The sequence below is a fragment of the Lasioglossum baleicum genome, chromosome 8 (assembly GCF_051020765.1).
Source record: "Lasioglossum baleicum chromosome 8, iyLasBale1, whole genome shotgun sequence".
NCBI classification, from domain to species: Eukaryota; Metazoa; Arthropoda; class Insecta; order Hymenoptera; family Halictidae; genus Lasioglossum; species Lasioglossum baleicum.
In genome coordinates this window covers 7,275,550-7,302,878 of record NC_134936.1, presented here as the reverse complement: position 1 = coordinate 7,302,878, position 27,329 = coordinate 7,275,550, and the positions used below count along the sequence as shown (strand labels likewise).

The window sequence follows — 27,329 nt, the reverse complement described above, 5'->3', positions numbered from 1 at the left end:
CAGTAAGTTCTTTATTTTTCTCGGAGTCATTAAGTTTTCCATTTTTCTTGGAGTTATTCAATTTTTCATTTTCCTCAGTGTCGTCAAGTTTTTTCATATAGTCCAGTCGGCAGGTCGAAAAAAGGCGTCTACCTGGAAAGTATTCCGAACTTAATGAAATTTTGACACGTCATTTAGGGGTACTCTGGGGTGTCGAATCTCAGTTTTCGACCTCGAGGACCCTGTGCTAACTTGGGGAGGGGGAAAAAACCACTACTTTTATTACCTTGTTTTGGTTTTTCGCCTATCGGGTTCGAGTCGGGTACGCGATACATCAGACACATCGGGAAGCTTATGACTAGACTGCGGATTTTATGCATGTATGACAAAAATGTACACGTTCAATTTAAAGCAGTGGACATGTTAAAAATATTTAAGGACATCAACGTATTAGTTTCAGCTTAATAGGATAATTAAAAGAAGAATACAATTTATATTTGGCTCATGTGCCGTGCAATCAATGCAAACATTTTTTATTTTGCATAAAGATCCGCAGTGTACTCATGACTCACCTTTGTCGGGCGGCTTCTAAAACAATAGAACAAGATCGCGCGAACGAGTTATCGCGATACCCGAGAATCAACTGTGCGTTCTTATGAAATAGATAATAATAATAATGGTACGTATTTCTTTCATAACTTGTCTATAATGTGATTTTTATATAAGTACATTAGGTATATTCGGCAGACATGTGCATGAACGTTATTTGTATTAAAATTTGAAATAATGCACGTTTCACGTGAAAAAATTATAAGAAAATATTTACAACGTGGTATGTAATAAGTTATGATAACTTTTCAGTGGGTGATGTTTTTATTAACTGTTAAGTAACCTACTTAACTATCATTAATCTTACACAAATTCTTAAAAGATAATATATAGTATACAATATAAAATAAAATAGAAATTAACTTAAAATAAAATCATATAAAATAAAAAACTAGAGGGTTATTGTTGCTCGCTCGCTTCGCTCGCTCGCGAGTAGGGTTGTTTTTGCTCGCTCGCTTTGCTCGCTCGCGGATAGGACTGCTTTTGCGAAAGGGTTAGTGGTACGCATGGCTAGTAGTACCTATAGCTATTAATGTTTTTTTTTTATTTGGTGTGTGACTCTCCACGAGCCACACAAAGAACTTCCCGATTCGTTAGTTGCAGTATATTATTATCATTATTAAGTGTACGTCTTAAGAAGATTATACGTTTTCAGGGAAATTCAATAGTTTTCTACTTATCAAAATGTTTGCTATATGGCGTCACATTAAACCAACATCGTATGCTCGTTGCTCGCTTGGTTCCTTGTTATAGCATACTAATGTTGCAAAATAAATTGTCTTAATTAGTTTTTCGCAAACGATACAACTCCTCATTATCCGGGTTTGCAGTAGTGATCTTGGTTTTCTTCGATACTGTTAATTTAAATTGTCCCAAAATATATAAACTGCGCTCAATTTTGAAACTCTGCTCAGTGCTACATACAATATTTGTAAAGTTCGCCTTTCTGATTTTTTAAAATCCAAACATACTTTCTCGTATGTTTGTCCATGACTTTTATGAATCGTAATCGCTTCAGCAGGAACCACTGGAAATTGACTACGTGTGATTTGATATTTTTCCTCACTCGACATATTTACTTGATTCGATATTTTTATTATTGGTGTAAAATTTTGATCAATATTTGTGCATTTTTCATATAATCACGATAACGAGTTCTTACTTTCACTCCTACTCTGGCCAATTGAAAATCTAACGACAATATAGACGGAATTTTAGTATTTTCTTGAAAAGTAATAAATTTTAATATTCCGCATGTGTGCTCCATTAATCAATCCGTTTTCAACATCAATGTTATTAATAATTATCATATAGTTTATATTAATTTTCAATTTAATCTCAGTTAATAATTCGTTTTGAACTGATTGTTTTTTTAAAGACTGTAATATAAATTTTTTTTTTACTTTCATCGATATTCTTTGAAAATGTATTCTCGCGAGTAGAGATGATTAACTCACTCTTGCATTGGGGTAATTTTCGATTATTGTAAGCGGAAACATCATCGTAAGGTACAAAAAAAAATTAAAAAAAAATTTTTTTTTTTTAATTTTAAAGAAATCGAAAAAAATTTTTTTGTGTAATTACGTTTGTTTCTTCGGTGGAAACTTTCCGTTCTCTCGTATAAATTGCATTGTTGAATGAACTTCTTTCGAAAAAACTAATAAAACTAAAAAACTACTTGACCAAAATGGACCAAAATCTAATCAGCTCTAAGTTACAGCGGGGCATATCGATTGCATCATTCATCATCCTGATCGCGTTGTTACTTTTTCTGAAAACGTTAACGAAAAATTTGATTACATAGAAACGGCCATACGCGCGCGCACACACACACACACACACACACACATATATACGAACATTTTGCTGAAAATAGTCTAAAATGACTGCAATGACCATGAACCGTGAAGATCTGCTAAAAAATCGATTTTCGATTTTCGGGGTCATTACAATAACTTCCCTATAAAATCGGGAAGTTAATTATATAGAGCCTATAGATAATACAGAATAAAATATAAACACGAAATATAATACGTATAATGTTTATATTTATATTTCGTTTTTAATTATTGCCATACTTTACCATATTGTAATCTTCTAGGTGTATTGTATAACTTCCGTAAAGACATTTTAATGATATTATCGATACATATCTAAGTTCATTCGGAGAAAATTCGTTAAAAAGCTAGAAATATTGTCTTTTAAGTTTTTCACATGAAACGTGCATTATTCAAGCTTTAATACAAATAAAGAGCAGTCACGCGTTTGGCGAATATACCTAATGTAGTTATAAAAAAACCAAGTATATTAAAAATCACGTTATAGGTAAAGAAAGAAAACCATTATTACCATTATCTGTCATAAGAACGCAGAGTATTTGAATCTCGGATAACGCAATAACTCGTCCGCCCGAACTTGTTCGATTCTTTTCGTACCCGCCCGACGAATTCGAAGTCGAATCGAAGGGCCGCCGCCGGACTTTCTGCGACCCGACCCGACTCGAACCCGAACATCGAGCGGCCCGCACATCCCTAAATTATTTATAATTATAAATATATTATATTAAATGACCTATATTATAATAACCTATATTAGGTAATTATCATCACACTTTAAATAAGTAAATATGGCTCAAATTATGCCGTATTTAGGCTCATTTTAATTAGAAGGATCTCACAAATACGTTGGTAATTCCGTAAAAAAGATTGAAAAATAAAAAACTTTCCTATGTGCATTGATGTAATCGGTACGCAGCCTTTTGAACTGTGTCGGCTGCCTCGTACCTCAGTCCCTCTTTGTCGTTTACGAGCTGTCGTAAAAAAAGTTCTGGTACATATGTTGATAGTCTAAAAATATGATCAATGCTATTTTTCAATTTCTCTAAAAAACCTGCATTTGTCGAATTTTTGCGTGTTTTTCACTTTGTGTAATTAACATTTTGAACCAAAAAATCGGGAAAAAATCTCAAATATCAATTTCAATTAAATGCAATTATATGATTAAATTAATGCAAGTAAATGGGGAAAATGGACCGAAAATTGAATGGCACAACGGCTGTTTAAATAATTCGAAGGACTATCTCGTCCGGCTAAGCCCTTCATTCCAAATTGTAATATTCCAATATCATTTTAAATATATTCAAGTACTATTTAAAACTATTAATGAGTTTTAACAACAAAATATTTTAAATAGAAAACTAAATTTTGACATATAAGATAAGATTATAGCAAGCTTGCTATAAATGTCGAAAACTCGAGTCTGGCCAGAGACATTCAATTTTCAGGAAACACTATTCTATGATGACGAACGGAGAAAAGGGAAGTGAAGCTCGGGGGCTTCGGTCGCCGTGGAGTGGAGTGAAACATTGTAACATGATACGGGTCGGGTCGGGTATATCGGTGTGAGACTACTAATCAAACAACAAAGCTTAATTATTTATCATTATTTTTTTATAGGATTTTCCTTAACATATTTGGTAAATTTTGTTTCTTTTTATGAAAATGATACCAAAATTATATAATTCCGATGATATTTGCTTATGCAATGAGCGACGCAAGTTTCGGACACAAAGAAGGACAGCGTCGGGAAAAAAAGAGACGCGGAGAGTCCTTATTCTTTTAAGATTTCGACTTCGACTTCGTCTGCTAGCTCTTCGTCTCGTCGCACAATGTACTCGTAAATGAATCATGTTTCAGGAAGTGGTTCAGTTCAGAATGAAATAAAATAATGTTACACGCACTTTTTAAATAGCGTCATATATGGTGCAAGAAATATTCGTATAGAGTCAAATAGAATTATTTTTTTAGATATCTTCGTACGAAATACTGCCTCTAAATAACATTGTATGGATAGGAGCCGTCGAAAATTAGTTTAATTAGTTAATACTTTTATCTTGTTACTACCTCTACTTTAATAATTGCAGTCAATAATGCTGTCGAGCATTACAAGTATGGGATAAATAAGTAAAAAAATTAATTTTCTGTTTCCTACTAAGGATCTTAATAAGAACGATTGAATTTTGTCATTACACAACATAACAAAATATTTTTTAAGAATCATTATTTTATATATAACGCAATAATGTTCAAATTACTTTTAAATTCCAATACATTTGTAGAATATTACGTAGTAATTACTTCCATTTTTCCTACATCTATAAACTATCGATTATATTGTAAACAATTATTACAATGGTGATAATAAGGAAAATAAGAATGCAATAAGAGAATTATATATAGTATTATAAGGCAATTACAGAATAGGTAATGTCAGCATTCTACTATATCATTCTTCTTCAACTTGACGAATATCTCGTCGATTGTGGAACTTTTACCGCTGTGGTATATCAGATCACTGTAACTTTCCCGTTATCCCCGCGCCCACTCGCGCCCACTTACCGGTCCCGCGGAATAACACAGGGGCTGGCAGTCTTTAATAGTATCTCGTCGGTGGCCCGGTCACCGACGAGATACCACCGACGAGATACTATTAAAGACTGCCAGCCCCTGTGTTATTCCGCGGGACCAGTAAGTGGGCGCGAGTGGGCGCGGGGATAACGTGAAAGTTACAGTGATCTGATATACCACATCGCTAAAAGTTCTAAATAGTGCCAAAATAGTGCCAAAACATCGTCTGAAATATGGCGGAGAATGTAACATTTAATAATAATCGATATGGTTTCGTGATAATTCGCATTCTCACCGATACATCGCGACGAGAATCTCCTCAGTGGTCGTCTTCACCGACAAAATGCTGTCGTTGGCCTTCTGTTTCTCTGGATGGAGCCAGAATATATCCTAGAGGGCGTAAGAAACACCGAAATATTCGGGTGACACGAACTCCCATAAGGCTGGTGCTAGGGGACAGCACTATACCGGGAACACCGGATGCGAGCACTTTCTGTTGTTCCTGGTAATCCTGGTTGTTCCTCTCAGTATATGTCTATGATAAAAACCAATAAATGCGTGTATTGGCGTGTATCATAACCTATCATACTTAAGTTAACTTTTATAAAGTCATGAGCTATCGTTTAGGTTTCCTAGCTTATGACAAGTGCAGAAATATTCTGCTTCAGGAAAGCAGAAGATATGCGGGTCATAGTAAATGGCAAAATATTAAACATGTTAAAGCGGAGCAAGATGCTGCGAGATCGAACATTTTTCGAGCTCTGACTGTTAAAATGAAGTCTGTGATACAAGGTAAGGAAAAAAAAGTAAAATTTGATGAACTCTTCAAAACAAGTAATACTAAATAGAACTGATTTCATATAGTGCGAATCTTTTCATTATTTTCAAGAGACCGGCATTGCTGATCCGTCGAAAAACCTAAAGTTATCGCAACTTGTTGAACAAGCTAAAAAAGCCAATATGCCCGCAGCAACGCTAAAACAATTTTTCGAAAAAATGAAAAATAGCAAACAGAACGCTAAACATGAAATACTATTACTTCGTTGTCCTGGAGGAGCCATATTAGTTGTACATATGTTAACAGACAAGCTGATTAAAACAAAACTAGAAATTTTTAGTAGATTAAAGAAACACAAGTAAGTACTGCTTTATCTTTTGCAAGTTGTCAATGAAGTATTAATTATCCGTTTTAGGGACGATTTTTACAGCATGTTGGATGAACATATCAAGAAAAAAACTGTCGAAAAGTATTTAGAACACGTTGATTCTTTACAAATGTTGTTGAGATGTGCTTCTTAGTGTGTGGCCGACTCAAGTGTCAATTTGGATCTACACTGTCTCCAATTTGAAATTATGCAATTCTTGAAGAGTCCTTTCTGTATCTCTTTGATGAGTTTATTGGTTTGTAGTAGAGATCGCGGTTTTGAACATGTACTAAAATTCACGTGTACACGTGGTACGTGAACCGTGTATAGTATTTTATCGATAATTGTTCCCAACACGGGTCTGCCCAGAGACAATTATCCGCCAGGGATACTATTCTTTGACTTTTGCCAAATGTAGAAAAGGACAGCGGAACTCGAGAGGCCTCGGTCGCTGAGAAGTGTAAACATCACTAACCCAATAACAAAACTTCTTTATTTTTTTATGGCACTATGACCAACATATTCGTGGCAAGTTTTCGACGCAAAGAAGGACAGAGAAAGAATGGAAATGGGAAAGAAAGAGATGCGGAGAGTCGCAGCGCGCCGGCACGTAAATATAATTGGAATAATATCATATTTGGTATCATTTTCATTAGAAAAATGCCACGAATATGTTGGTAAAAGTCCCATAAAAAAATAAAGAAGTTTTGTCATTGGATTAACGGTGTCTCACCGATATACCCGAGCCGTATGACAGCGACCGAGGCTTCTCGAGCCTCTTGGACCCTTAAGGGGGTACACCTCGCAGGAGTGGGGATAGTTCCGGGACAATTGTCGGCCAGACATTTGGGCAGATAAACTCATCAAAGAGATACGGAAAGGACTCTTGAAGAAAGGCATCATTTAACATCGGACACAGCGTAGATCTAAATTGACACTTGAGTCAGCCATACACTAAGCACGTCTCAACAAATGTGATACCTAGAATAGATGATTGTCACTTTTTTGACATCCTGCACTTTACTTCTTCGTATAAGTTTATTGTAATATTTACTCTCGTTTTATCTGCGTGTGTTTAGTACTAGGACTGAAGACGAAACGGCGTTGAGGTTGTTCGACTGTGCATGCTACATCACAGCTATGAAAAAAGATTGTAACGCGGATCAAGCAATGGAAGACGCGATAAAGATGAACGCACACGATGTAGAAGAAATAAAAGACGGAGATGAAACACTTTTCCAGGTACAGATAGCTCAGATCTGAAGTTTTCTGTCCATTGAACACGTGTAACACTATTGCGCTTTGATTGTTTCAGTTTAAATGTGACTTCGGTAGTACCAAAATAAGTACGAGTCAATTAACAAATTTAGGATACTCTATAATTGATATAGAAGAACTATGTATACCTGAAAGTCCAATTGAATTGAGCGAAGAAGACTTGAACAATTATAAGAATTTGAAAGAAAAACTTATAGCCCTCGAGGATATTGAAAAAATAGATGATAATGTACTAGAACCTTGAGTTGCAATGGAATCCTGTAAATACATTGGGAAAAATAATATTTATTAATATAGATCACCTCTTGTAAATTTATCTACAATAATAACGATAAAAACAAGCAATAAATATTATTTTTTAGAAAATATCCTTTAAAATCTACTATTATTACCAAACAAAAAAGAATAAATTATGGTTAGTATTGTATTACTGATTCAGTAATAGTAAATGAATGCTTACAGATTAATATAATGTATTGGATAGGATTTCTCCTTCAGGCATTTTCAATAAAAAGTCAGTCACTCGAATATTTAGTGACATTGTTTCGACAATTTTTAACGTGCAAACAAATTTATAGCGGACTGAAGAGAGAGATTTAACTTTTGTTCGAAACATGTCTTCAACAGATTACCGGAAATCCCTGAAAAATGGTAAGATACGCACTGCATACAACTGAATTAAAATCGGAGTTATACGTAAAACATTACATATTTTAGAAGTTTATTTAGTCTTTACTGTATATGTCGGTGCCATACCCCTTAATTACATCTACATTAGCGCCTGGGAAATGTGCAACTGAGTTGCGATAGAAAAGGGATCTTAGTATTTGCTTCGACGATTTCGCTCTTTCACTCCAAGGGCTAGAAGAATTTAATTTTATATTCTTCGAAGATGGATGCGTAATTTTTGTGCTATTTAAACTCGCATGAGCGACTTTTGTAACTGTGTCTCTTGTGTTTACCGTCGGTTTCGCACATTCTTCTCTCACAGGTTCCGTAGTACAAGTAGATTCACTACTGTCCTCTACGGATTCCTTGTGTTTTTCTTTCTTTGGTTTTTCTTCTTTGGAAATATTTACAGATTCGCTATTTTTATTTTCCTTATTAAATATCTCCTTTTCCGATTTTATATTTACATCTGCGTTAATATCGCTTTTATCCGCATCCTTTGTTTTCCTTTTTTTACCCTTTTTTAACTTTACAGTTTCCTCTTCTACATTTTCAGTTTTTTGCTCTATACATTCCACATCGTTAGCCTTTATTTGATTTTCGGTGATATCTCCATGGGTTTTTTCTTTTCTCTTCTTCTTCTTTTCCTTCACTTTTCCATTCTCTTGGTCTTCTCTTTTCACTATATCATCCTCTAACTTGCAAAATTCTGCCTTTGTTTCTATACTTACTTCTTTCTCTTCACTCTCGATATTGTTATTGTCTTTGATAGTTGTCACTTCATCCTCGACTTTTTCCTTCTCCTTGTTCTTCTTCTTCTTCTTCCCTTTCTTGCTAGAAAGATTCTCCTGAGGAATAGCATCGTCAATTACGCTTTCGTCAACTTTAAGTCTTTTCGCTTCATTTTCACACTCATCAGCTTTTCTATCTTCTTCCGGTATTTCAACTATCGTTTCCAAACTCGATCGACGACTACTTTTCCTCTTCTTTGATTTACTGCTCTTACGCTCGTTAATTTCATTATCATTAATTTCTTCGGGTACTTCCTCAACGTCTAAAGCTTCATTAATAATACCCGTTGACACGGAATTATTGGTATTGTCTTGTTTCTTTTTCTTCTTAGATCTTTTGTTCTCGACTTCAAATCTATCTAGCATAGCTTTCTCCTTCTTCTTCTTTTTCTTCTTTACAGAATCGGTACTATATTCTACGTGGTCGTTAAACGTTACCCTTTTTTTATTAACTACCTCATCCTGTAGATCCAAAGCAGAATTCGTAACGCCGAATTGCGTTCTAGATACTTCAAATTCCTTTCCGTTACAAGCTTCGTCGGTTGTAGGCTCTAAATTTAAAGCGGGATTTACAAAAGCATTTTTGTAACTATCTTTGACATCGTCTTTCCAATCTGTATTATTATTTACGGTTGATTCATTGTCATTGAACATTTTCCTTTTTCTCGAAGACTCTAACTTCATCTCGCTGTTTGAAATATTTTCCGGGCTGTTCAATCTTAAGCACGGATTTTCAAAAGCATAATTACAAGAACTTTCTGTCTCTTTGTTTTCTTTAGTATCGTTGGGCGATCCTTTAGAAGCTGATGCAAAGCCAAATCCAACATATTCGGGTTCACTTTCTGAAGTACTTTCTCGTCGTTTTATTCGTTTAGGTGTTACAGAGATGTTCTGACTTTTTTTTGAAAAATAATCCGCCATATTACCACCGTTTATGGTAATAACACCACCTCTATTGACTTGCTTACCAAGGGGATCTGAATCAATATTTACCTCGTTAATATTTTCATTGTCGTTACTCTTCTTGCTTGCGTTCAACTCTTTCTGGCCGAATATATTTGCCAAATCTTTCGAACTATACCTTTTCACATCTTTCCCCCTTATGAATTTGTGATAGCTAATAATAATTAAAAGGTTACAATTAAGTTATGCCCATGTTTTGTACGATATTTACACAAATTTTACTTACTGAACACGAGCTCGGCTTTGTTTCGATTTCAACTCTAACGAATTTCCACTTGTATCAGTTTTAACTTCCTCTACTTGGACCACATTGTCGTCCTGACTCTTTTGAAGCTGTTGCAGGAAACTATTAAAGCCATCCTGGTGCTCAGTCCATGCTTTATCTAAATTGTCATTCTTATATCCAATACCTATTATAAACAAACAATTGTGGTACTAATTTACTTGTCTACAACATTTTTTCCCTCAAATGTATTTTTATTATTATCTGATCATTATTTCATTCATTTATTGTAACTATTTAACATTCTAACGACTCAACATATTTAAGTTACTTGATAAACGGCAACAAGTTATTCCATTATAGTGGCGAATGTGTAATTGATCACGATATAGATGTTTATTTTATTAACACCAGGTTTACGGAGCACTAAATTTTGACTACTTTACATTACTTTAGGAAAATACCAAGAATGTGTTTATCCAAATTTTTAGTCAGTTTTTTAATAATAAGTAATAAGTCAAGTCAAATTAAAAATATTAGACTAGTAAACATGGTGTGAGTGAATAAACTTGATATACTAAAACAGAAATTGTGATTCGACCTATAAGTCAGTTTGACGTTTTTAACGCGAAATATAGAAAATTAGTTTGTAATGCATAACTTATGTGATTGATTAAAATATTAAAAGAATGTAATTTTTGTTACCTGCTGCGTCGTTTTTAAAAGAAACACGCACGTGCTCTGTCATGCCCTGTTCATTTGCACCGAGTCCTTTACCGCTGGTCCAACCCATTTTCTCCAACATTTTCTGTCCAAATTTGTTTGAATCTATACAAAGTACAAAATATGTAAAGATTGTTCGGATCGATGACAATGATTAGAACGAATTTAAATATTTACGTACCTTCGCTCCATTGTTTTCCTCGTGGATTTAAAGCCCATTTTTGCTTTCGACGCGGCTCCGCAAGCATTGCCATATTGCGGAAAATATTAGAAAGGTACTAAATTCCAATTATGAACTCAACATTTGACATCTGTTGTTAGTAATTTGGAATCAGTGAATTGCTTTTTGTTGCAGGTGTCGCGAAACGAATTTTCGCTGTACATAGGTTAGGTCACAACGACGCCTACTGGACGCTGGTCCTGTAGGTCCATGCGAGTTGATGCGAGTGACGTGACGAGACGATTATACGATTATGTTCTTCCTCATCGGGGCTCATCGAGTTAAAAAGTTCACGCGGTATACAGGGTGTCCCAAAACCAAAAACTCCTGCAGAACCTGGAAATGGAACCTCAGGTTCCTGAGGTCATTTCAAGCGACATTTTCCTTTGCAAAAATGTTGTTCGCGGCTTTGTTTAGTAGTTACGTAGTTATTAACGAAAAACACGGACCAATCAGAGCGCAACCTAGACGCGAATTGGCACAGTCGGCCAATTGACAGTTGGCGCGCCGAGCCGATTGTGCTAACTCGCGTCTAGGTCGTGCTCTGATTGGTCCGTGTTTTTCGGCCACTTTGCGCCAAACGTGGCTTTTTATTAACATTTTCCATCGTTTGCAAACCAATTTACAGCTCAACAGAGATTTATGGTCGACATAAGTGAAGATCTGTGTTAACAATTCGCCGGGAATATACATTTCACTTTCTTCGTCGAATTCTTCACGAGTGCTTATTGTCGTGATCCCGAAATTAATACAACCATTTAGAACCTGTTACTGGTCTTTATTTTTCTTCTGACGATGTGGACGCTTTCAAGCTCGGATGACTTCAGATGACTTCTCATGCTAGGGTAGTTAGAAAAAAGGAAGGAAGGATGACTTTGGAGTAAAAGAATTGTAGGGGAGGAAAAAGTGAAAATATAGGTAAAGAAGGAATAAGGGATGGTCGCTGGTGAGAATGCCTGGTTTTCGTCAAGGACGCATCAAGTTTTGTAGGAATATTGGAAGGAGAGAGAAGGGACTGGAGAGAGGAAGGTTGAGGGGTTTATGAACGAAGACAATCCCGAGTTTGGAAAATTACCATCATCGGTACAAATCGGTCGACGATAGGACCACAGACTTAAACAAAGGCAGATTCGGGGTCCAGCGGCCGGCATTGTGCCTTCGTTCTGCCCATGTCCAAATACCTGGTCCTACGGCCGGCACAGGCGCGGCATATGCGCCGACAGAAGGTCGTCCAAATTTGGATTTTTGGTTGTCTGGATATACATGGTTATGCTATTATACATAAATACATACTTTATTATATAATATATTTTATACACTTAACTAAGAGCTTCCTCGAATCAGCTAATAATACTGCATTTCTTTGAAGAATCACGCGAAGCGTATAGTTTTATTCTTCAAACGTATAAAAAAACAGCAGAAGTTACTTGAAGTTACTTCTGAAGAATTGAGAAGAATTTACTGAAACGAATATATACAATATACACATATATATAATTAAACTGTATTGGATATTGAAACACATACTTCTCACACGCAAAATTATAAAATGTTCGAACATCTAAGAAACACGATTGATAAATCGTAACGAATAGGATATATTCGGTCATAATATTTTCACTCGTTGCATCTATGTATGTGACGCTTTATCCACGATAACGCCATATTCTCACATGACACGTCCACAAAAATGAACGAATTTTTCCTCCAGACAGGATTGTTCATTCCTAAACAGTTACAAGACTATTATTTTTTTCCGTGGATTTCCCCGATGGAATTAAATACGACAGAATGCATAGTAGAAACGAAAAGAGAAATATACAAGTTGCCGGTAAAAGACAGAATCTTTGAAATGTGGCCAGAAAATTGACACGTCATTGATAATACGCCAATGAGAAGAGGAAATCAAACGATTCCACCAATCACTTCTACCGGTTGCAGGGTCGAACGTGGTCAAAGTACTTTCGACTCGACAGTCGAAATGAAGATGGCCGCCGAGGTGAGGTGGCTTTTAATTTTTCATGTATTTTTGGTAATTGGTGCGGTCCTCGGTGATATACCTCATCGAAAATTTGAGTACAAGTACTCGTTCAAACCACCGTATCTCGCACAAAAAGATGGAAGCGTGCCTTTTTGGGAATACGGAGGAAGTGAGTAACGTTGAAACCTAACCAAGCATATACACGCCGTAAAACACTTCCGTATGTTATTTTCTCCTAGTCGGCATTTCGATTATTTAAATAAAATGTATTGTTATTCCGTTCTTAAACGGAAACACTAACCGACTCCTATCCCTTTAACCGCTTTCACAAGCGAAATAGACAATGTTTATTTGACAGAAGTCGGTAAAACTGTCACGACAGGTGTATATGTATTTATTTACATTAAGGGCTATTTCAATAAATTTGAATAATGGAAGCATAAAGTATACCTGTTTCTGTTCGTTCAGATAAACCGATCCAATTTTCTTCTCATTTATAGCTTAATACTTTTTTCGACGGTAAATTCAAATCTATTATTTTTCGTTTGATTGGTATTTCGTGTCGTAATTAATTCATTTATGTCGAATACGTTCGATAAAACATGTATTTTTATTATAGATGCAATCGCGAGTGCGGAAAATGTGAGAGTAGCTCCGTCATTGAGAAGTCAGAAAGGTATGTGAAAATATCGATAATTATATTTAAAGGTGCTGCTAGGTGTATAATATATTAATATTGAAAAATATTTCTTCACATAAATAAAGCACTTCGATAAACATAATATGGTCTACCTTATGACCTATTTAATATTACTAAGTTACTGGTGTTTACGGTCTAATGTGTTTCATTTCCTTTATTTATGTATCAAGGAATAATTTTTTGTTACACTTTTCATTTTCTACTTCTTGATACATAAAGATTTCAAATGATGTTTAGGTGCAATATGGGTGAAACAGCCGCTTACCTTCGACTGGTGGGAGGTCGAGTTAATATTTAGAGTAACAGGAAGAGGAAGGATCGGAGCCGATGGTTTAGCTTTTTGGTACACTAGTTCGAAAGGAGCTTACAATGGCACTGTCTTCGGCAACGTTGATCAGTGGAATGGTCTTGGACTTTTCTTTGACTCCTTCGATAACGACAATAAACATAACAACCCTTACATCATGGCTGTTCTCAATGACGGCACAAAGAGCTTTGATCATTCTAAGTGAATTATATTTCTTACTATATTAATGTTTTAAACCTTGTAAACGATATTTAATTGAAACCATTTTAATTCCGTTAATTTTGATACAGCGATGGTGCAACACAATTGTCTGCTGGTTGTCTGCGAGACTTTCGTAACAAACCATTTGCGACAAGAGCGAAGATCGAATACTATCAGAACATTTTGACAGTAAGTCTGTTCCTACGATTGTTTTCTGAAAGTATCTCTTTATCATATCTAAATCTTCATCTTTGATCAAAGGTATTATTCCATAATGGAATGACAAACGATGAGCAAGACTATGAAGTGTGTTTCCGCGTTGAAAATGTTGTTTTACCGAAAGGTGGATACTTTGGGGTTTCCGCTGCTACTGGTATGCATCGCAGAGATTAAAATAATTCAAAATTACTTCAATCGAAGCACTTGTTTATGATATAATGATATTTTTAAGGTGGATTGGCTGACGATCACGATGTGTCTCATTTCTTAACGCACTCTTTGTATCCTCCTGGCCAAATGAAGCCCGACGGGCAAAGAGTTTCTTTAGAAGAGCAGCAAAAACTTAGTCAAGAATATATGGATTACCAGAAAAAATTGGATCAACAGAAAGAGGATTATCGCCGGTAAGAAGGCTACCGACAATTTCCGGATTATACTTAAAGCCGTAGTCACGTTTCCAGGATTTCAAAAGTATGGAATGCGCCTTTTCATTTCTCGATAATGCAAAGATGGGCTTTTTCAGTAGTCAAAAAGACCGCAATCGCCCTCGAGAGTCGTATTTTTGCGTTTACGAGGCGTAATTTGCATTATTCGGATTCGGAAGCTGCCAATTACAGCTTCATGCATCTGAATAATGCAAATTACGCCTCGTAAATGTAAAAATAGGAGTTTTCAGAGCGGCTGCGGCCTAAATTGATCTTTCATCTAACGCTTTTAACTACTGAAAAGCTCCACCTTTGCGCATCCCGCACCCTTGCAATCCTAGAAACGAGTCTACCCCCTTAATTACATTCGTTTGATTTTGCCGCGATGTTCACCTCATCGCTATCCACGATCTTCACCGCTCCACTATATCTGTACCCTAGGGGTACGATTAGCGGCGAGATGAACATCGCGGCAAAATCAAACCAATGTAATTAAATGAGACTGTTTACGGTAGAGCGGTGACGAGAGAATAGCAGTGCACATAGAAACAAAAATCACCCCACCGCTTTCCTCCACACTATGCTCACCTCGCCGCTCCACTATATTGCCGTACTTACAAGGAGCATCATCTAACAATTAAAAGAAAATGAACTGTGGATTGCGAAAGAAGAGGCTGCAAGCTATCAAACGAGTAAAAGCTTATTGTTGCAAGATTCCTTTTTACGAAATGATCACAGTTTGAATATGGGCAACCTTTCAAAAATCGGAGATTTAGAAACACTTTTTCAAATCTACCTTCTCAATTGGAATGAATGGCGGATATTTGTTACAAAAGCAGATATATCGCAAGTGCAAGCTCCAATTAAGGAGTATGTACCTCCTTACAGCCGCAGTCTCGTTTCCAGGATTGCACCGATAATGCTAAGATGGGATTTTTCATTCAGTAGTCAAAAGGGCTAGATGAAAGATCAATCTAGGCCGCAGTCGCCCTAAAAAGTCCTATTTTTACGTTTAAGAGGCGTAATTTGCATTATTCGGATGCATAAAGCTGCTTTCATACAGCTGCGACAGCTACATGTTGCCGAATAATGCAAATTAGGCCTCGTAAACGTAAAAATAGGACTTCTATCTAGCGCTTTTAACTACTGAAAACTACTCTGCATTATCGAGAAATGAGAAGGCGCATACCTCACTCTTGATTCCTGGGAACAAGTTCTTTTCTAAAGTGATATTATTTTATAGGGAACACCCAGAAGCGCGCCGTGAGAAAGAATTCGAGGAATACTTTGAAAGCGACAATCAAAGAGAACTGTTACAAATCTTTTCTGTTCTGGGTCAAGTGTTTGAATCTCTGCGCGAGCTCAATAAAAAATCTGATGAAATGATCGGAAGACAGGAAAGATCTCTGAGTTTAATATCTCAGCTTCAAGTAGGAGGTAACTTTAAGTTTAACGTCAATTACGTCTTATACTATCAGCCGTTAAAGGGATTTGCAAATTACGTATAACTTATTCGTAGGTGTACAAACAGCTGGTGGCCAACCAGGTCAGCAAATTCAATTAATCGACACGATACGTCGACAAGAGGTTGATCAGGTCTTGGGGAATCAAAATGCCATACTGAGCACAGCTAATGAAATCAAATCTTTTGTGAAAGAAGTATACACCAAGGCTGATTCCATTCTTAATAATCAAGCTCGTGCTCCAACTGCTCAGGTAGTTACTTGTTACACTGTCCAACAAATTTCAACTTTTTTTATGTTCCCTAATTATTGTTGGGTCCTTCTTATACAGTTTTTCGCGCTGATTCCGAATCTGTTTCTAATTTTTTCCCTATACGCACAGTTTTTGAGGAACATGACTTTGAAAAAAGAACATATTTTTCAACTTTAAACAAATATTGTGATGTTATTATAAAAGATATTGAATTATTCTTTATAGCAAAATGTTCTGTAGACTTTTCCGAAGGCAGTGATATCCAATATTAATACATTATGATTTTTTAAACAATGATTAAAGACGGAGAGACACCACTTTTGCACCAACTTTTGAGTATATTTTTCAATTTATCTTAAAAAATAAGGGTCCAGCGGAAAATCGAATTATACCACTCGATAGAGCAGACTTTTATCTTGAGAAGCCACCCTGTCAAGTTTGGATCGTCGACGTTTTTTTCGAACCAGAAAGCAACTCTCACTGGCGGCAACTCGTGACGGGCGAAGATATTTTGCTTTCTGGTTCGAAAAAAACGTCGACTATGCAAACTTGAAATAGTGGTTTCTGAAGATAAAAGATAAAACTCTTTCGCGTGGTATAGTTCGATTTTCCGCTGGACCCTTATTTTTTTCGATAAATCCAAAAATATCGTCAAAAATTGATGCAAAAGTGGTGTCTCTCTGTCTTTAATGATCGTTTAAACATGTTTAAACAATCATAATGTATTAATATTGAATATCGCTGTATTCGGGAAAGTCTGCAGAATCTTTTGCTATAAAGAACAATTCAATATCTTTTATAATAACACCACAATATTTGTTTAAAGTTGAAGTTTCTCTGAGAATGTTTCTCAAAAACTGTGCGTCTAGGAAAAAAATTAAGAACAGATTCGGAATCAGCGCGAAAAACTCTATAAGAACCACCCAACAGTAAGTAGTTGTGGAAGAAATTTCGTGTTGGACAGTGTTATTTGTTATTTCGTTTTATCAACATCCTCCTTGGTACATCCTTCGATAAAACGAACTTTTAGGTGCAACAAATGGGATTCGATTACAATTCACTGATTTCTGAAATGCGAGACGGACTTAACACGTTAAAGAGGGAAGTTGGACAAGTAAACACTAAATTGAACAGCGGAGGTGGAGATTGTCCAACAACGAATTGTTTAACGACAACAATATTCTTATTATTCGTGGCAATTCAAATGGTGATTTTGTTAGCATACAGTATGTACCGGTAAGTGTGGACTTATGAATATTAGATGATTGCAAAAGTTCGTACCCTGTTTGAAAATAAAATGCGAGCGGTTATATTTAAAAATAACAGTTTTATTAATCAATTATATAGTCACCACTATTTTCTACAATTGTCCCCGAACATTTTACAAACTGATCTCCTTTTCCATAGAAGTTACATCTTTATTTTCAAAATAGGTCACGAGGTAAATTGGGTAGGAACTTTTGCAATCATATCCGATATTCACATTCAGCAGCATACTAAAAACAGAAAGGAAGCGTTTCATGTTTAATTCATCTTTCTACAGGGACAATAAGGAAGCGCAGGCGAAAAAGTTGTACTAATACTTGTTTTTGAACGTACAGTAAAAGAAGCAAAGATACAAATAAGAACTTCTGTCCTTGCGTACTGACTCAATGTTTGTATCCGTGAAATATGCATTTCTGTTGAACATTTGTATAATAAATGCATTCTTCATCCGAGTTGGACCTAACGAAACAGCCAGAGGGCGATAAAAGCTCTCTCTCTCCAGGCTCGATGAAAATAATCACTTCACTCAGCTTGGTATATAATTCAGTCGATTCAAAAATTTTTTCAACATGTGATATTTTTTTGTCAGTGCAAACCATGGACAAATAGAGACGAAGATGACAAAATGTGAACATTAGATTTAAAAGGATAAGAAAAATTAAAAAGAAGAAGGAAGGATTACGGAGATTGGAATAAGACATACTTTGTCGGATTGTTGTGTATAATATATATTTTTTTATCGTCTTTCATCAAGAATATCTCGCGCTACGCGCACATGCATTTTTTGCGCATTCGTTTAGTAACATCTATCACTCTCTCTCTTTTTTTTTTTACATATAGATTTTTTTTGTAACGTCACATGGGGTATATTGTATAAATGTTTATGTGATTTTGTTTCTTTTTTCTAATTGGAAATCGGGCATATCGAGAATTGAAATCTACGGTTTTCGTCTGGAGGAACCTGGTAATTTGTTACCAGCTGTATAAGATGATATATTTATTGATCTGGTACTACATTCCCTTAGATGAGTGATCGTATAGGTAAGTTTCGCATTTTTAACGTGACAAATACTGCAGAATAAAATATAAAGAAATTAACATGGCTTTCTCGAATTCGAAAGACGAATGATTTTATACGTCGTATATTATCCGTGATGTCAACGTCGAACAATCATAACGTTCTCAAACCTGTAATTAAAAGAAAAGGTCGAAATGCATTCTGTTAAGGTAATAATGTACTTCGTAAGTGTATACGGTATATCGAGTAGCATGCATAGGAAGAACTCAAATTATTCGCAAACTCGGTATTCCTATCAATCTTATTGCATTTGTAAAAGTTTATGAAAGATTGTAAATGTATAATGAAATATATCTGATAATAAAAATATTAATAGAAAAAACAGAAACTCGATTTCAGTGAATGATCAATTGCACACTAGGGTGGCTCTAATGTTCGACATTTGAATTTCTTTTACAGCACCCCCCTCCCCCCAACCCCAGAGTATATTTATTGAAGAATCTTAAATCTTTTATTCAGAGTGATTTATTAATTTAACTCGTCTAATTTCTATTTCATTTAACGGTTCATTTTAGAGGATTTTGAAACTCAAAAGTTTTTAAGACTCAAAAAAGAAGAAGAAAATATACAGAATCTGCGGAAAGAATTCAGTTCAAGCAAGTTAAAAAAGAATACTAACGAATATTTCCTGAATCGTTTATATTAATAAAATTTTTATCTTAATGTTTCGTATCTTAAAATTTTAAAATTCGAATAGTATGAGATGTTACGATGTTAGAAGTAGAAAAATACAATTTATATATGTATATAGACTCAAATTAAAGTTTTGTACAGTTGCGTCATTAATTTTTCACTTAAGTTTTTATCGATGTGTAAAATGCCGGCACACATATGCGTATATCTTCCATACAGCGCAGAATATAAAACAGCGAAGCACTATGCCTATAAATAAAACTGATGACTAATTAGAACTGCATACGTAAACGAATTAAGTTACGTTTATCGGCAAGACATACAGTGAACACGAAAGTATTTGAACGCACTTTAAAACAGCACCTATGTATAACTTTTTTATAATTGTACCAAACGACCTGATGTTTTTTAAGCTAGAAGCATTGTTTTACTAAATGATCTGCAAACGAGATTTTCCAAAAATTACAATTTATAAGGTTGCATGCAAAAATAAAAAAAGTATTTCTTAAAATTGTTTTATTTGGGCCCTTAATGAAAATTTAAAATATACGTTTTGGAGATCTACGTTAGTTATACACATGCTGAAAATTTCATCGAAATAGATTAACACACCCAAAAGCTACAAGTGGTTAAATGTGGTGAAAATCATAGTTTTTCGCGACTTTTGACCAATTTCTGCTTAAAATCCACAGATTCTTACATCTTTCGATGCGTGTCGTTTTTTCCTGCGTCGACCGATTTCGATGAAATTTTCAGCATGTGTATAACTAACATACATTTCATTTTCGAGTTAAAATATCTCCGAGTACAAAGGGTTGGTCGTTCCATGCCAAATCGATCACTTTTTGCAGGCACCCATCGTCGATTTCGTTCTAAATGAAATATGTTGTAGTCCATGTGAAATTAGGGTGGGTTTAAGTCATCATTTTGCCGGTTTCGAAATTTTTTAGAAGTGGCAGGCCTTCAAAGTTTTCAATTTTTGCCCATTTTGGCGAAAACGGGCCTCGCTTACGAATTTTTATCTCGGGAACTGTCTGTCCGATTGAGCTACTTTTTTTTTTGTTTTATTCGGAAAGGATTGGGCTATTACAAAGTATTTTTTTCATCCGCGAAAATCAACTTTATAATGTTGAAAAATTTAAACAAATTCTTTTTTTATGCTTTTTTTCGATGAGGGGTTGAAGTGATTTAAATTTTGAAAAATATGTTTATATTCCTTGAAGTTTCCCCTTTAAAATGAGCCCTTGAGAAAGATGGTGCCATTAAAATTGGCGTCACAATGAGCTGGTAAAGTACGCCGTGTACCTCCGTTTGAGGTAGAGGCGAGTGCTCCAACTGCTCAGGTAGTTACTTATTACACTGTCCAACAAATTTCAACTTTTTTCAAATTCCCTAATTACTGTTGGGTCCTCATACAGTTTTTCGCGCTGATTCCGAATCTGTTTCTAATTTTTTCCCTATACGCACAGTTTTTGAGCAACATGACTTTGAAAAAAAAAACACTTTTCAACTTTAAACAAATATTGTGGTGTTATAAAAGATATTGAATTGTTCTTTATAGCAGAAGATTCTGTAGACTTTCCCGAATACAGCGATATCCAATGTTAATACATTATGATTGTTTAAACAATGATTAAAGACGGAGAGACACCACTTTTGCACCAATTTTTTAGGATAACCGAACTCTCACCGGCGGCAACTCATGTCGGGCGGAGATATTTTGCTTTCTGGTTCGAAAGAAACGTCGATCATGCAAACTTGAAATGGTGGTTTCTCAAGATAAAAGTCTGCTCTATCGAGTGGTATAGATCGATTTTCCGCTGGACCCTTATTTTATGAGATAAATTGAAAAATATCCTCAAAAATTGGTGCAAAAGTGGTGTCTCTCCGCCTTTAGTGATTGTTTTTAAACATGTGTAAACAATCATAATGTATTAATATTGGATATCACTGTATTCGGGAAAGTCTACAGAATCTTTTGCTGTAAAAAACAATTCAATATGTTTTATAATAACATCGCAATATTTGTTTAAAGTTGAAAAATATGTCTTTTTTTTAAACTCCATTTTCTTAAAAACTGGACGTATAGGAAAAAAATTAAAACCAGATTCGGAATCAGCGCGGAAAAGTCTACAAGGATCGCATAGTGGGAATTGAAATACTTTTAAAAAGTTGAAATTTGTTGGACAGTGTTATCTTATACAGTTGAAACTAATACACTGCAATGTCCTTAAATCTTTTTAATATGTTCACTGCTTTAAATTGTACGTACCTATTTTTGTCATAAATGCATAAAATCCGCAGTCTAGTAATCGTAGGTCCAGAATAAATAACAATCGTACTGAATTCTGTCGAATTTGATACTCCAGCATTTGATACTCCACTATTCATTAGATAGTGACATATTTAATAATGTAAAGAATATTTTGAATAATGGTACAGCAATTTTTAATGGCGCCTCAGAGTTACCATTCCAGTGCTAAGGGTTAATAAATCTCAGGAAATTTTATAAAATAGTTTCCTGACAAAAATGTACGTATAGTACTTTAGAAAATCCTCGTCCACAAAGAGCTAACAAGTACCTAACATGTCTACAATACATCTCGGTAATTTATCGAAAAGAAGAAGAAGAAGGAAAACTTGTAGTTTCGTAAGTACTTTAGTGGTCGAAAAGCATTAATTTCAAGCCGCGGGAATGAAGATTTATGGGGTCGAACCTCTTGTCTCTGACACATTTCAGAATGCTCGTACACTTTGTAACAATCAGAGTTAAACGAGGTGAGTGAGAGAAAACGGGTCGTGGTTAAATCTTGCGAATAATTCAATAAGGGTTGAAGTGGCGCTTCCGCAAAATGAAAGGAACCGGGGCACGTCCGCAATGCGACAAACGCATTGGCCTCGTTCATGGTTAGACATATCCATGTGCACGTCGTATTATAATATATGTCAACTATACATATATAGTTTTAGTAAAAGTAGAATAATCATGGAAATCTCGTAGAATAAAATTAACTGCAAACTCAATCATTTTTCTATGGGGTCTAAATCTGGTGATTGGGGTGGCCATTTCATAATTTTTAATGAATTATTACACTGTAGTTGAACCAAATACAGTTAGGAGCAAAACTGAACCCACACTGTAAATCAGAATAACTTTTTTATGAACGGACTAAACGACTTGATGAAGTCGTTTCCGATGGAACGACCAAACGAATTAGTGTAGTAAATGACGTCTAAAAAATTGTGAAAAACAACAGCAAAAATTGATTTTCACGACTTTTTTAGCTGGGTCAATAACGAAAATCTAAAACACGTGTTTGGACAACTTGTATAAATAATATACGCTCCGAGAATTTCATTGAAATTGGTTGATTGGTTTACGAGTTATAAACGATCAAAAGTGGTAAAGATTGCAATTTTTCAAGATTTTCGTCATTTTTACTACTTCTGATCGCTTATAACTCGTAAACCAATTAACCAATTTCAATGAAATTTTCACACAGAACAGGATATTATAATTTATACAAGTTGACCGAGCACATCTTTGAAATTTTCGTTATTGGCCCAGCTAAGAAAGTCGTGAAAATCAATTTTTACAATTGTTTTTCACAATTCCGATCAAATGCAGTTTTTCAACATATTCTTTAGACGTCATTTACTAAACTAATTCTTTTAACCTTACAGAGAAATTCAAGTCGTTTGGTCCATTCATAAAAAAGTTATTCTGACTTAAAGAGTGTGTGATCAGTTTTGCTCCTAACTGTAGTTTTTACATATTTTTGACGTGTGTTTTGGATCATTATCATATACATATGAGGATATTTATATTATGTAGTTAATACAATTAAAGGTTTATAACATCTATACGAAATACGAGAGTTTTACTAATTGTAAGAACCAGAGGTGTTCGAAGACTTATGAGCGGCCGTGTACGTTCGAAGTCTTCATCGGTAAATACAAGGTGTTAATCTGACGATTCATTTGTTGTCGTCCACGCAATAAAATCTGCAATACACAGCCTCGACATTTAAGTTAGTCGCCTTTCGTTTGTGACAGGATAAAAAGAAGCATTTCTCAGGAAGAACGCCGATCCTTTTGTCGGAGGAGGCGTTCTTGGATCGCCGGAGGAAAAAAAAAGAACCATTGAAGGCTTATTGCGTTGTCGCCGGTGGATATTCTATATTCAAGGAAACGCAATAAAGGGATATAATAAAAATTGGAAATTCGGCGTATTTTCGCCCGGTCGTCCATTTCTAGAACATTTCGCTGTGCCAGGGGCTGTGCCAGCCCCTTTGGCGAAAGTGCAACCAATAAGAACGTTCGCCTGGTGGCGCAGAATCCGCGAAATTCTTCGCCACCGCGATCACCGACGATTGGAGCATTGCGATCCAATCAGAATACACCGATTATTGATCCCCCGAGGGTGAATTGTTGAAACCTTTTTATTGGCGAAGTTGTAAAGTGTTTTATGGCAGACGCGGAACTACCGGCGGTGTTACGTGATGACCATGAGTTATTAAAATAGCAGGGGGATGCTTTCGCGAATTAATGGACACAATTCCCCGAAATGATTGCTGATATGGTTATTATCATTTCCTATCCGGCTTCCTGTGAATTTCACAGTGAATTTTCTACATTGAAGTTTTCGTAATTGGAGCTTGCGCTTGCGATATATCTGCTTTTGTAACAAATATCCGCCATTCATTCCAATTGAGAAGGTAGATTTGAAAAAATGTTACTGAATATCCGATTTTTGAGAGGTTGTCCATATTTAAACTGTGATCGTTTCGTAAAAAAGAATCTTGCTACAATAAACTTGAAGGTATGCGCCTTCTCATTTCTCGATAATGCAAAGTAGTTTTCAGTAGTTAAAAACGCTAGATAAAAGTCCTATTTTTACGTTTACGAGGCCTAATTTGCATTATTCGGCACCATGTAGCTGTCGCAGCTGTATGAAAACAGCTACATGCGCAGCTTTATGCTTCCGAATAATGCAAATTACGCCTCTTAAACGTAAAAATAGGACTTTTTAGGGCGACCGCGGCCTAGATTAATCTTTCATCTAGCCCCTTTGTCTACTGAAAAATCCCATCTTAGCATTATCGGTGCAATCCTGGAAACGAGACTGCGGCCGTAAGGAGGGGGTACTCCTTAATTGGAGCTTGCACTTGCGATATATCTGGTTTTGTAACAAATATCCGCCATTCATTCCAATTGAGAAGGTAGATTTGAAAAAGTGTTACTAAATCTCCGATTTTTGAAAGGTTGCCCATATTCAAACTGTGATCATTTCGTAAAAAAGAATCTTGCAACAATAAACTTTCACTCGTTTGAAAGCTTGCAGCCTCTTCTTTCGCAATCCGCAGTTCATTTTCTTTTAATTGTTAGATGATGCTCCTTGTAAGTACGGGAATATAGTGGAGCGGCGAGGTGAGCATAGTGTGGAGGAGAGCGGTGGGGTGATTTTTCTTTCTATGTGCACTGCTATTCTCTCGTCACCGCTCTACCATAAACAGTCTCATTTAATTACATTGGTTTGATTTTGCCGAGGTGTCCATCTCGCCGCTAACCGTACCCCTAGGGTACAGATATAGTGGAGCGGTGAAGATCGTGGATAGAGCGATGAGGTGAACATCGCGGCAAAATCAAGCGAATGTAATTAAGGGGGTAGACTCGTTTCTAGGATTGCAAGGGTGCGGGATGCGCAAAGGTGGAGCTTTTCAGTAGTTAAAAGCATTAGATGAAAGATCAATCTAAGCCGCAGCCGCTCTGAAAACTCCTATTTTTACGTTTACGAGGCGTAATTTGCATTATTCGGATGCATGATGCTGTAATTGACAGCTTCCGAATCCGAATAATGCAAATTACGCCTCGTAAACGCAAAAATACGACTCTCGAGGGCGATTGCGGTCTTTTTGACTACTGAAAAAGCCCATCTTTGCATTATCGAGAAATGAAAAGGCGCATTCCATACTTTTGAAATCCTGGAAACGTGACTACGGCTTTAAGTATAATTCGGAAATTGCCGGTAGCCTTCTTACCGGCGATAATCCTCTTTCTGTTGATCCAATTTTTTCTGGTAATCCATATATTCTTGACTAAGTTTTTGCTGCTCTTCTAAAGAAATTCTTTGCCCGTCGGGCTTCATTTGGCCAGGAGGATACAAAGAGTGCGTTAAGAAATGAGACACATCGTGATCGTCAGCCAATCCACCTTAAAAATATCATTATATCATAAACAAGTGCTTCGATTGAAGTAATTTTGAATTATTTTATTCTCTGCCATGCATACCAGTCGCAGCGGAAACCTCAAAGTATCCAACTTTCGGTAAAACAACATTTTCAACGCGGAAACACACTTCATAGTCTTGCTCATCGTTTGTCATTCCATTATGGAATAATACCTTTGATCAAAGATGACGATTTAGATATGATAAAGAGATACTTTCAGAAAACAATCGTAGAAACAGACTTACTGTCAAAATGTTCTGAAAGTATTCGATATTCGCTCTTGTCGCAAATGGTTTATTACGAAAGTCTCGCAATAATTAAAATGGTTTCAATTAAATATCGTTTACGAGGTTTAAAACATTAATATAGTAAGAAATATAATTCACTTAGAATGATCAAAGCTCTTTGTGCCGTCATTGAGAACAGCCATGATGTCAAAGATGGAGATATAGATATGATAAAGGGATACTTTCAGAAAACAACGTACGAACAGTCTTACTGTTAAAATGTTCTGATAGTATTCGATTTTTGCTCTTCACATACTTGATGGTCACTTCACTGACTCTAGTACATAACTGACTAGAACAGTCAACCGACTAATACTGCGATAACAATTATGACATACAGAGTCGCTTCCTGAACAATGGAAGTGACAATCATAACCAAAATTTTCCAAAGTTTCCTACTTGAGTAGAAAAAAAAGAATACAATAGGAAAACTTGATTAATTTTTAACCGGCTTCATCGGGAGACAAACAGCCCGGACAAATTAAGGCCCGATAGATAATCGAGATCATTAAAATCGTCATCATTAAAATGTACATTATATTCCAAAATAAATTTCTTATTTGTGAAAATTTATTTCCCTTTATTACGCATATTTGTCCATAATCGGGATCCGGTTAATCGAGGTCCTACTGTAATGATAAATAATTATTACCAGATTGCGGATCTTTATGCAAAATAAAAAATGTTTGCATTGATTGCAAGACACAGGCGACAAATAAAAATTTCTTTCTTCTTTTAATTATCTTATAAACGTGAGACTTGTATACTAGTGGCCTTAAATTTTTTCAATAGGTCCACTGTTTTAAATTGTACGTACCCATTTTTGTCATAAATGCATAAAATCCGCAGTCTAATTATTAGGATTCAAATCAAATAATTTCTCTTAAAAATTTCGCGTGTCCTTCTTGACAAATATATTAATTCTCCTTTTTTGGTTAATATAATGTTATTTTAATGTGATTTTTGGTTGCGTAATGTTATTTGAATATCATAGAAAATTTTGGGTATTGTGACATGGAGGTTAATGTGAGAATTTCATGTTTTCTCAGGCTGAGATTGTTATCATAACGAAATGGATATCTGTTGGAAGGGTGAAGGGTGGAAAAGAGTCTCCCTTAAAATAACCGTTTAGAAAAAAATTAGTAGCACTTTGCTGTGTAAGCAGAGATGGAAGTAACCCTCGCTGAGATAGAATGGCGTGTGCGACAGCCATTAGCATGATAAACTCTGTAAAAAATAATACAATTGAATCGGGAAATATCTCAAGCATTCAGAAAAGA

At 35.6% G+C, this 27,329-nt stretch overlaps 3 protein-coding genes across 3 annotated transcripts; 2 read left to right on the top strand and 1 right to left on the bottom strand.

The window, feature by feature from the left end:
* The first annotated feature begins 5,154 nt into the window (after positions 1–5,154).
* Positions 5,155–7,783, top strand: LOC143211097 (translational activator of cytochrome c oxidase 1). The gene is made up of 4 exons (XM_076428516.1): positions 5,155–5,786; positions 5,884–6,130; positions 7,219–7,381; positions 7,455–7,783. Exons 1-4 carry the CDS (start codon positions 5,606–5,608, stop codon positions 7,659–7,661), a joined length of 798 nt encoding a protein of 265 aa, XP_076284631.1. The 5' UTR covers positions 5,155–5,605; the 3' UTR covers positions 7,662–7,783.
* LOC143211094 (uncharacterized) lies at positions 7,713–11,473 on the bottom strand. Its single transcript, XM_076428514.1, has 4 exons — positions 10,968–11,473; positions 10,769–10,891; positions 10,067–10,250; positions 7,713–9,994 (listed from the first exon to the last, which is right to left on the bottom strand). Exons 1-4 carry the CDS (start codon positions 11,038–11,040, stop codon positions 8,143–8,145), a joined length of 2,232 nt encoding a protein of 743 aa, XP_076284629.1. The 5' UTR covers positions 11,041–11,473; the 3' UTR covers positions 7,713–8,142.
* Positions 11,474–12,882: 1,409 nt separating this feature from the next.
* Ergic53 (lectin, mannose binding protein ergic53) lies at positions 12,883–19,227 on the top strand. The gene is made up of 10 exons (XM_076428515.1): positions 12,883–13,156; positions 13,607–13,663; positions 13,925–14,195; positions 14,285–14,384; positions 14,457–14,568; positions 14,647–14,818; positions 16,083–16,276; positions 16,359–16,555; positions 17,586–17,791; positions 18,099–19,227. The coding sequence occupies exons 1-10, from the start codon at positions 12,898–12,900 to the stop codon at positions 18,133–18,135; spliced, it is 1,605 nt and encodes a 534-aa protein (XP_076284630.1). The 5' UTR covers positions 12,883–12,897; the 3' UTR covers positions 18,136–19,227.
* Positions 19,228–27,329: the final 8,102 nt, after the last annotated feature.

Excerpts from the sequence above, each read along its gene's own strand:
- LOC143211094 (XM_076428514.1), bottom strand. The coding sequence starts at position 11,040 with ATGGCAATGCTTGCGGAGCCGCGTCGAAAGCAAAAATGGGCTTTAAAT. Across the intron at positions 10,251-10,768 it reads TTTTAAAAACGACGCAGCAG|GTATTGGATATAAGAATGAC; the intron begins GTAACAAAAATT and ends TGTTTATAATAG. Across the intron at positions 9,995-10,066 it reads CAAAGCCGAGCTCGTGTTCA|CTATCACAAATTCATAAGGG; the intron begins GTAAGTAAAATT and ends AATTATTATTAG.
- Ergic53 (XM_076428515.1), top strand. The coding sequence starts at position 12,898 with ATGAGAAGAGGAAATCAAACGATTCCACCAATCACTTCTACCGGTTGC. Across the intron at positions 13,157-13,606 it reads TTTTTGGGAATACGGAGGAA|ATGCAATCGCGAGTGCGGAA; the intron begins GTGAGTAACGTT and ends TTTTTATTATAG. Across the intron at positions 17,792-18,098 it reads TTAGCATACAGTATGTACCG|GGACAATAAGGAAGCGCAGG; the intron begins GTAAGTGTGGAC and ends ATCTTTCTACAG.
- LOC143211097 (XM_076428516.1), top strand. The coding sequence starts at position 5,606 with ATGAGCTATCGTTTAGGTTTCCTAGCTTATGACAAGTGCAGAAATATT. Across the intron at positions 5,787-5,883 it reads AATGAAGTCTGTGATACAAG|AGACCGGCATTGCTGATCCG; the intron begins GTAAGGAAAAAA and ends ATTATTTTCAAG. Across the intron at positions 6,131-7,218 it reads AGTAGATTAAAGAAACACAA|TACTAGGACTGAAGACGAAA; the intron begins GTAAGTACTGCT and ends GCGTGTGTTTAG.